This window comes from Ovis aries, chromosome 2 (genome assembly GCF_016772045.2).
Source record: "Ovis aries strain OAR_USU_Benz2616 breed Rambouillet chromosome 2, ARS-UI_Ramb_v3.0, whole genome shotgun sequence".
NCBI lineage: Eukaryota > Metazoa > Chordata > Mammalia > Artiodactyla > Bovidae > Ovis > Ovis aries.
This window is the reverse complement of record NC_056055.1, coordinates 29920295-29930927: the sequence shown is the minus strand read 5'-3', so window position 1 is coordinate 29930927 and position 10633 is coordinate 29920295. Positions and strand designations below refer to the sequence as shown.

The 10633-nt window shown below is 43.9% G+C and overlaps 1 protein-coding gene across 6 annotated transcripts in view; it reads right to left on the bottom strand.

Moving 5' to 3' along the window:
• Window positions 1–7756: 7756 nt before the first annotated feature.
• HSD17B3 (hydroxysteroid 17-beta dehydrogenase 3) overlaps window positions 7757–10633 on the bottom strand; it is a 66955-nt gene continuing 64078 nt past the window's right edge. For all 6 annotated transcript variants that reach the window (XM_042243037.2, XM_060410851.1, XM_060410854.1 and 3 more), the window contains one exon: window positions 7757–8704. In XM_042243037.2, coding sequence (XP_042098971.1) covers window positions 8594–8704 — 111 coding nt within the window. In that variant the 3' untranslated portion in view covers window positions 7757–8593. The remainder of the gene's footprint in view (window positions 8705–10633) is intronic.

The window sequence follows — 10633 nt, the reverse complement described above, 5'->3', positions numbered from 1 at the left end:
ATATTGTTATAAGTTATTTATAAAATTTTAAAAATCTGAAAATATCTAAATGCAAAGCAAAAAAAATTATACAATAAATATGTTTAGTCATATTAAGTAACCATTGTAAATCATCTTTTGAATACTGATTAACACAAGGAAATTCCATGCTATAATCTTAAAGGGAGATGCAGAATGTAAAGTCTGTGTCTCAAACACACAGAGAGAGAAAATGTAGAAAAGAAAATCCTTAACCAGTAAAGAATGGTTAATACTGGGTGATGGGATAAATGGCGGTCTTTATTTTCTTCTCTTTCTTCTACAGTTTCTATATTTCGTACACTGCATGTATTTTACAGTAAGGAAAATCATCTTTTAAAGATTCAGAAAAAAGTTTATTTTCAAAACTTACTTGAGATGTATAGACTATAAGAGCTGAATAGGAAATTATTGATCATATAATAAGATCTTTCTAATTTTACTATTGAAGTAATTTTACTGAAAAGGCTAAGTGCCTTAGCCCAGCGGTCTCCAGTCCCTGGGCGGGTGGACTGCTACCAGTCCTAGGCCTCTTAGGAACCTGGGCCCACAGCAGGAGATGAGCAGCGGGCAAGCGAGTGAAGCTTCATCTACCACTCCCCATCACTCGCATTACAGCCTGAACCACCCCCTTCACCCTCCTTCTCTCCCCTCTGCCTGCTCTTTCTCTCTTGATGACACCCTACACAGATACACAAGCACACGCACTCACAGAACAGCTCAAAAAATGAATTGAGGGCTAGACCTTGAAGGCATTATGCTAAGACAAATGTCAGACAGAAGAGATAAATACAATATGATCTCATCTATACGTGGAATCTTTTTTCGAAAACCCATTTTCATAGATACAGAGAGCAGACTGATGGTTAGCAGAGGCAGGGTGCAGTGGGGGAATGGGTGAGGGAGGGTGGTCAGAAGGTAAAAACATCCAGTTATGACATTATCATATCCTCAGACAAGCAAGTCCTGGGGATATAATGTGAAGCATGGCAACTAAAGGTAGCAGTGTGCACGCAGGCTCAGTAGCTTCAGTCATGTCCAACTCTCGGCAGCCGTACAGACTGTAGCGCCCCAGGCTCCTCTGTCCATGGGATTCTCCAGGCAAGAATACTGGAGTGGGTTGCCATGCCCTCAGGTTCGAAGGATCGAACCTGCCACCCTTACGTCTCCTGCACTGGCTGGCAAGTTCTTTACCACTAGCACCACCTGAGAACCCCAAAGGTGACAACGCTATGTTGTATATTTGAAAGGGGCTAAGAGACTAGATCCGGAGAAGGCAGTGGCACCCCACTCCAGTACTCTTGCCTGGAAACTCCCATGGACGGAGGAGCCGGTAGGCTGCAGTCCATGGGGTCGCTGGGAGTCAGACACAACTGAGCAACTTCACTTTCACTTTTCACTTTCATGCCTTGGAGAAGGAAATGGCAACCCACTCCAGTGTTCTTGCCTGGAGAATCCCAGGGACAGGGGAGCCTGGTGGGCTGCCATCTATGGGGTCGCACAGAGTCGGACATGATTGAAGCAACTTAGCAGCAGCAAGAGACTAGATCTAAAAAGTTCCCATCACTAGAAAGAAATGTTTGTGACCATGTGTGATGATGAATGTTAATGAAACTTATTGTGGTGAGGATTTTGCAATATATACATGTATTGAATTATGTTGTACACTTGAAATTAATGTTATTTCAAATATTTTTTCATAATATGATGTTATATGTCAGTTATGTGTGTGCATGCTAAGTCATGTCTGACTCTTTGCAACCCTCTTGACTGTAGCCTGCCAGGCTCTGTTCATGGGGATTCTTCAGGCAAGAATACTGAAGTGTGTTGCCATGCCCTCCTCCAGGGGATCTTCCCCACCCCTATCTCTTATGTCTCCTGCACTGGCAAGCAGGTTCTTTACCACTAGCAGCACCTTGGAAGCCCCATAAGTTAATTATGCCTCAATTTTTAAAAAAGAACTAAAAACAATCTGAGAGATTCCTTTCCCCAAATTGGATTCTGTGTTCTAAAACTCCTACAGGATTATGGAGAAAAACCCAACAGTGCCTGTCCTAGACCATTAGAGGGCAGTCACCAGTTAAAACAGACTGAGTCCCAAGCACAGTGGATAAACTACAATGAGAATAATCATCGTTTTTTTGGCATCGGAAGCAGACAAACATGATTAAAATCATGCTGACCTTGGGATGACCGTCTTCAGCTTTCTTTGGCAAGCACTGGCTAAAAAATCTTTTTGAAGTAGGGCATTCTGGTTCCCATCCCACAAGAACAAGAAATGGATGATGCCTGAGGGAACTGCCCCAGCGACAGCTCCCAACTTTTTCAGAGCAGCAGCCCATAATCACCTCATTTTCCTGCTCCAAGTGTTGTCAGAGAGATTCTTCCGCATTTGGCATCTAGGGAGGTAATACAGATGGAAGGCTGGAAGGACGAGCAGCTGCTAATGCTGTTCCTTGGGGTCCTAAGCCCTCCAAACAGAAAGAAACAAGAGTCCAGTACTACTCAGCGGAAACAAAAGTTCCATGAAATTTGGCAAGCCTCCCTGTTCCCAAATGATTCCCAGATGATGGTAAATTTGGAAAATGGTCAGTGTTGAAATCAAGACACGTGGGCCTGGTTGCAAAGCCTGATTCCGCCTCTCTCTCCACGACATGTGAAAGTGAAAAATACAGAGTCAGGGGCAATAGTGTTCACTCCTTGCTATTAATTCCAGTTCAAGAATCTTATCCAGGCAGGTACAGACACTGGAAGAGGACCCATTTCAAATCCCAGCTGTGTCACTCACTGGTCAGGTGAATCTATACAGCTTACTCAACTTTTCTGTGGCTCACTTCACTGCGGCTCACAATTAACTTTCCTCATCTGTAAAATGAAGGTAATGATAATGTGATTTCTTACCTATTTCCTAAGTTATTACATAAGAAGAATTTACATAGTCCTGACACATTATGGCATCTGGTCCCATCACTTCATGGCAAATAGATGGGGAAACAATGGAAACAGTGACAGACTTTATCTTTCTGGACCCCAAAATCACTGTAGATGGTGACTGCAGCCATGAAATTAAAAGATGCTTGCTCATCGGAAGAATAGTTATGACCAACCTAGACAGCATATTAAAAAGCAGAGACATTACTTTGCCAACAAAGGTCCGTCTAGTCAAGGCTATGGTTTTTCCAGTGGTAATGTATGGATGTGAGAGTTGGACCATAAAGAAAGCTAAGCACCAAAGAATTGATGCTTTTGAACTGTGGTGTTGGAGAAGACTCTTGAGAGTCCCTTGGACTGCAAGGAGATCTAACCAGTCCATCCTAAAGGAAATCAGTCCTGAATGTTCATTGGAAGGACTGATGCTGAAGCTGAAACTCCAATACTTTGGCCACTTGATGCAAAGAACTGACTCATCTGAAAAAAAAAAAACCCTGATGCTGGGAAAGATCGAAGGCTGGAGAAAAAGGGGACAACAGAGGATGAGATGGTTGGATGGCATCATCAACTCATCGGACATGAGTCTGAGTAACTCTGGGAGCTGGTGATAGACAGAGAGGCCTGGCATGCTGCAGTCCATGGGTCACAAAGAGTCAGACACGACTGAGCGACTGAACTGAACTGACACATGATTAGTACTCAACAAGTTATTGCCTAGTGCTAGTGGTGATGGGAATAAAGATCTTAAAATACAGAATTTTTCTACCCTCATTTCATCCAGTCCAACATCTTAAGACTTTCCTATGAGGAAATTCTCTCTTAAAAACCCTCAAAAATCTCGTTAGATAATCAGTCCTTCAACCCAGGATTAACACACCAGAAAAACCCCTATTTAACACAGCTAAAAATTACATCTAAAATCTGGCTCTGGTTTTATTAGCTGAACTGCATTCCTTTTTTCACCTCAGCTACCGGTTGTATAAGTTCTTCCCCAAAGGCAAATTTACCAGGGATTGAAATAAAGGTTTAGAAACACAATGTCTGCACTTTTAAAAGTTGTTCCATTGATAGTTGAAATGCAGTTATTTTCCATAATTGATACAGGCCAGGACAAACTTATAGTAAGGGTAATTAGTGTGGCTCATTTCCCAAAGATGTTCACAACAATATTTCCTATAACATGTGATATTTCTCCGATCAAGAGGTGGAGTTTGTGTTCCCTCCCATTGAATCTGAGATGCCTTTCAAATAATGCCATGTGACTTCCAAGGTTAAGTCATATAAGACACTGTGGCTCCCTCCTAGTTCTCTTTGGGATGCGCATTCATAGAACCCAGCCACCATGCTGCGAGGAAGACCAAGGAGCATTTAGAGAAGCCATGGATGCATTTCCATCCCACAGCCCCATCCAGGGTCCCAGGTAACAACTTCCATCAGTTGTCAGACATGTAACCAAGCAACCCTTCCAATGATGCCATCTCCAGAAACTGAATCATTTCTGGTCATTGAGTCTTTCCAGCTGAGCTCCCAGACATCATGAAGCAAAATGAACGTTCTCATTGTGCCTTTTCTGACCCCCAAAATCCATAAGCACAAGAAGATGGTTGTCAGTTTATGCCACTAAGTTGGGAAGTCAGTTACTACATAGCAGTAGTAATTAGTACAGCTAGCAAGAGAGATTGTCTCATATTTTAGTAGATCAGCATTTAATGTCTATAAAATACCTCCCACTTTGTTGATATCACAAATTTCACAATGAGATACATAGTCTTTTGGCTTAAAGTTTTACCCCCTTTGAAACATAGAGTGAAGTAAAGTAAGAAAAGAAGTTTAATGTCCCAATCTAGGCGCTAGCAACTATTAATGGTACGACTTTGGGAAATCTCTTAATATGTGGGATGTATATTGCAACCCTTTCCTCCAGATCCAGTCTCTATCCTTCTCCCTCCCCACCCACACCTTGGTATCTAAGGAGATTGATCTTATGAAATACATCAATGAGTTTCCAGTTGGATATGTCCAGTGGGAGGCACCAGTTGGAGATTCAGGAGAGAATAATGTTTGGATATCATTCCAGTAAAGGAAAAACACCCCTGTTTTTCCATTCATCCTTCTTGCTACTCTCAAGTAATTCTGATCATCAGCTGCTTGGGGAGATTTTCCCACACCAGGCAATTCTTGGACACCTGGTGGATGTCCTACAATTCAGCTCAATTCTGACGCTATCTGCCTGAAGACAGCATTAGATCCCACAGGTTCAGAGCTCAGTCCCTCAAGACTGCTCCCACTTCATATGGGAATTGAAGTTCAGGCTGTTACCTGGGCTTCTGACCAACTGATTATAAATCAGGAGTTCCTACAAGCCCCTCCTCAGGTGTGATCATTTGCTAGAATAGGTCACAGTTCTAAGGAAAATAGACTACTTACTGAATTACCAGTTTATATACAAAGGAACACAACTCAGGATCAGCCAGATAAATCAGGTGCATAGGTCAAAGTATGTGTGAAGTCATGTGGAGCTTCCATGCCCACTGTGGGCACGAAACTGTCCCAGCACCTGCACGTGTTCACCAACCTGGAAGTTCTCAAAACCCCATAACTATAGTTCATATTTTGTGGAGGCTTCATGGACTTCATGACTATGTATAGTCATGATTGATTAAATCTTTGGTCATTGGTGATTGAACTCAATCTCCACCACTCATCTCTCCCCGAACTTTGAGGAGTGGGGCTAAAAGTTCCAACTCTAGTCACGTGGTTGGTCCCTTGGCAACCAACTATCATCTTTAGGGGCTTTCTAAAAGCAACCTCATTAACATAAACTCAAGTGCAGCTGAAAGGGGCTAACTATGAAAAACAATCGACATATTTATAGATCGTAACATTTAGGAAATTCCAAAGAATGGGAATGAAAATGAAATATATGTTTCTTACTGTAAACCACAATGTTGCAATTCACCTCTCCCTCTCTATGGTGTGGCCACAGCCTAGTAGCATCTTTCAGTCGCAGGTCACAGCTCCTCTGAGGCAGTGCTTCTTATACAATGCCCCTCTCTCTCTGCCTCTCTCCTTCCCAATCTTCCTAATATTTCCTCCTTTCCTAGCCCTTTCAGACCTTGGGGTAGTAAAAGCACCCCTCGATCACTAGCTCGGGATACTTACCTAACACTCTCCCCACACATTTGCAATTAATTCCTCACATTTCTCAATCATGCCTTCTGTTTCCTCTTGGGATACTGGCTGATAAGGAGATTTGATTCTTCATCATAAAAAAGAGATTCCACACAACCAGGCTGCCTCATAGATAGAGCAAGATAATCAATGTGACAAATTAGGTCAGGTCCAGTCACAGGCTTCCCTGATAGCTCAGGTGGTAAAGAATCCACCTGCAATGCAGGAGACCCCAGTTAGATTCCTGGGTCAGGAAGATCTGCTGGAGAAGGGATAGGTTACCCACTCTAGTATTCTTGGGCTTCCCTCTTGACTCAGCTAGTAAAGAATCCGCCTGCAGTGTGGGAGACCTGGGTTCGATCCCTGGGTTGGGAAGATCTCCTGGAGAAGGGAACAGCTACCCACTGCAGTATTCTGGCCTGGAGAATTCCATGGAGTGTGTAGTTCATCGGGTCACAAACAGTCGGATAGGACTGAGCGACTTTCATTTTCAGTCACAGTTATGTCTAGTCACAAAAAAAACAAAAACACTGTTTCAAACAGAGAATTTAAGAGAGGGAACTGGTAACACCAAAGCTGAAAGAGCCAAAAAAGGATACAAAGTAACTCAAATATCAGTAATTGCAGAGCTGGTGGAACCAAAAGGAAGAGGTGATGTTTCTGGGAACTGGATGCTCTGAGTGGGGCCCCTGCAGGGTTAATGCTCAGATTCCTAAAGAGGGCTTTGTGGGGCTAGTGCTCACATCCTTACAGGCTGCCCCTTGGTTGATGCTGAATCTGGCTAAAGCTGTTCTCTCTACAGAGTAATGGAAACAGAAGTGCAAACAGGAAGAAGTTTCCTTAGCCCCTTCTATTTTTTCACTCTTCCAAATTTGCTTCCCCTAGGCAGAATCCCAGGGACAGGGGAGCCTGGTGGGCTGCCGTCTTTGGGGATGCACAGAGTTGGACACGACTGAAGCGACTTAGCAGCAGCAGGCAGAATCTAACACAAAGCCAGCTGGTGTGAACATCTTAAGTTTGAAGCTTTCTCAGAGCATCATCATTGATCAGAGTATAAAAGGGAGAGCTTAGGACTGAAAGACCCCAGGTTAATAATCAGTACATTAAAATGTTCTGTTTATAATTATTATTGTTACCCATAACTGAGAAAATATAGGTAGATGTCTATACTTTCAAATGAATAAACTTTCCCAGTCTTTTCCTCAGAGCAGATTTATAGTTCACATTCTAAGTTTACCAAGGTTTTAAATGTTCTATTCTCTGCTTTCCTCCAAAACACCTAAATGTACCATAAATTCCAACCAAATCTCCAAGACTCCTTTTATAACCAAAGAAGCAGCACATAACGTTTGCTCACACCACAAATGCAAATGAGTCTCAGAAGAGATAGATGCCACCAACACTGTCAGTGCTTGGAGCCTAATGATGTCTAAAGGGAGCACCCTTCGTTAACGCCAGACAATACCAGCTCACCAGCTGGCATACTCCCCCCTCAACTCCCTCAAGACTTGAATGAGTAATTCCCCAGCATGCCACCCTATGTATGTTGACAGCTGAAACCCTCAGTCCAGCACCCCAAGAACTGGAGACCTGTAAAAACCTCATTTCTGTAGATATCAACTCCTGCACTAGAACAACGGTTTTTTAAACTACTTTTATTTAGCGATGTATCATTTTTTGTTTTTATTTTTATAAACACAGTCTTACATGGAATTGAAATAGATAAATCTGGTGCAGCATTAGTTGAAACAAGGGGTTCCCAGAAACTGCCCTGAAGTAGCCATTGCCCCACCTATTCTCTTAGACAGTTTCCTGGGTCTCTAAGGAAGCCAGTTTGAGAACCAGTGACTACTCAAGAACTACTGCAATCTTGATAATGTTTAGTGACTTCAGATAGTCTATAATATAGCTATAAAAGTAGATTACTAGGTATAATTGTTTTCAATATTCAAAGAATCAGCAGCTTTCTTCTCACTATATAATCCCATACAGAAATTTTCCAGTATTACATACAGACACTCTTCTCTTCTTTAACTATTAAAACCCCATTGCACAACACGTTTTTACATCACAGCTCTCCCAAAGCTCTCCAGACTTGAGTAAAATTGCAAAAACAAAGGTGAGTTTTCTGTGCTGTATCTGCTTTCCTCCAAAACACCTAAATGTACCATAAATTCCAACCAAATCTCTAAGACTCCTTTTATAACCAGAGAAGCAGCACATAATCTTTGCTCACACCGCAAATGCAAATGACAGTCTCAGAAGAGACAGCTGCCACCAGCACTGTCAGTGCTTGGAGCCTGATGATGTCTAAGGGGAGCACCCTTCGTTAACGCCAGACAATACCAGCTCACCAGCTGGCATGCTCCAGTTTCAGGGAAGTAAAAGGTACTGGTCTGTTCCTGTGTCCTCTGTGGCCAACGCAGAATCTGGTGAGGAAAGCAATGCTGGATGGCACACGAGTTCACCAGCACTATCTGATGTTGGCATTCTTCTTGAGGTAGTCCACGTAACGAGTCAGCAGCATCTTCTGAAACACACTGCTGTAGAAGGCCCACGATGGGATCAGGCTCAGAATGGCAGCCTTGAATAGACAAAAACATGAGTGTCTGGGAGAGAAGAGGAGCAAGGAGGATGTAATACGACATCTCAGTGTATATTCATCATCTTTAAAAATACATATCTGATGAATGAGGTTAAGTACCAAACCTTTTAAGTAGTCGTTAAAGTTTCAATGTCTTGTGACACTTTCTTGGCAAAGTGGTCACTTGTCAGATCAGTTGTGATCTATTTCTAAATTAAGAGAACTCTGTCCATAGTAACACCCTCCCTATCTTCCTTCTCTTGGTGAGCACCTTTCTCTTGGTCCTTGATCTCCCAGTATCTTCATATTTATTCTACCAAGGTTCTACTAAAGTGAGATTCCAGGAAAGAATCTGAAATGCTTTCCATCACCTGACACAATGCTGATGATGTACCTGAATGCATGAAAGAGTTAACGAGCAGGAGACTGGTCAAGATGGTGGAGTAGGAAGGTGCTGAGCCCCTCTCCTCTCACAGGCACCCCGAAATTACAGCTATTTACAGAACAACTACTAACGACAGAGACCTGAAATCTAGCAGAAAAAGTCTCCTACAACTAAAGACAGAAAGAGGAAACCACAAAGAGATGAGTAAAAGGGATGGAACGTGGTATAGTCAAGGCCCTTTCCCCTGGATAGGAGACCCACAGATGGGAAGACAATTACAAGTGCCAGGTTTTTCCTAAGGAGTAGGTGTCTGAGCCCCACACTGGGCTCCGTAGCCCAAGGGTCCTTTGTCAGGAAGACGAGGCCACAGAATGTCTAGTTTTGAAGGTCAGCAGGCTTACTTTCAGTAAAGCCAGAGGGTATTAGGGAATAGAGACTCCACTTTTAAAGTGCTGTGTGCTTAATCGCTCAGTCATGTCTGACTCTTTGTAACCCCATGGACTATAGCCTGCCAGGCTCCTCTATCCATGGGGATTCTCCAGGCAAGAATACGGGAATGGGTTGCCATGCTTTTCTCCAGGGGATCATCCCAACCCAGGGATTAAACCCAGGTCTCCCACATTGCAGGCGGATTCTTTACCGACTGAGCCACCAGGAAACCCCCACTTTTAAAGGGTGCACACCTAATCTTACACACTCTGGGAACCAGGGCAGAAGCAGTAATTTGAAAAGAACCTGGGTCAGACCCACTTGTTGATCTTAGAGAGCCTGCCAAAAAGGCAGGAGACAACTAGAGCTCACTCTGGAGACATAGACACTTGGGCAGCCATTTGGAGAGCTCATTCTACCACAAGGACACTGATGCTGGTAAGCACCATTTTGGAATCCTCCAAATAGCTTTTTAGTGTCAGAATGTGGCCCCACCCACCAGCCTGTCAGCACCAGTACTGGGACTCCTCAGGCCAAGCAGCTACCCAGGCAGGGACACAGTTTCACCCACCAGTAGGCTGGCTATCTTAGGACACCTTCCTGAACACCTAGCTTCCCTAGGATCCAGCCCCAACCTCCGGTGTATTGGCACTGGCCCCAGGACCTTCCCTGGTGGCTCAGACGGTTAGCATCTGTCTATAATGCTGGAGACCCGGGTTTGATCCCTGGGTCAGGAAGATCCCCTGGAGAAGGAAATGGCAATCCACTCCAGTACTATTACCTGGAAAATCCCATGGACAGAGGCGCCTGGTAGGCTACAGTCCATGGGGTTGCAAAGAGTTGGACACGACTGAGCAACTTCACTTTCACTTTCACCAAGACCCTCAGGGCCCCACGGTCAGCTGTCAGGCCCAAACCTGCCCATTAGCAAGCCAATACCAACTCCAGGACTCCCAGGGCCTGCGGCCAGAGACCCTGGGACTCAGTTCCACTCACTAGTGGGCTGTCACTAGCTCCAGGACACTCTGGGTCCTACTCTTGAACACCAGCAGGCAAACACCAGTTCCAAGACCCACAGGCCCTTCAGCCAGAGAACATAAGACCTGGTTCTGCCC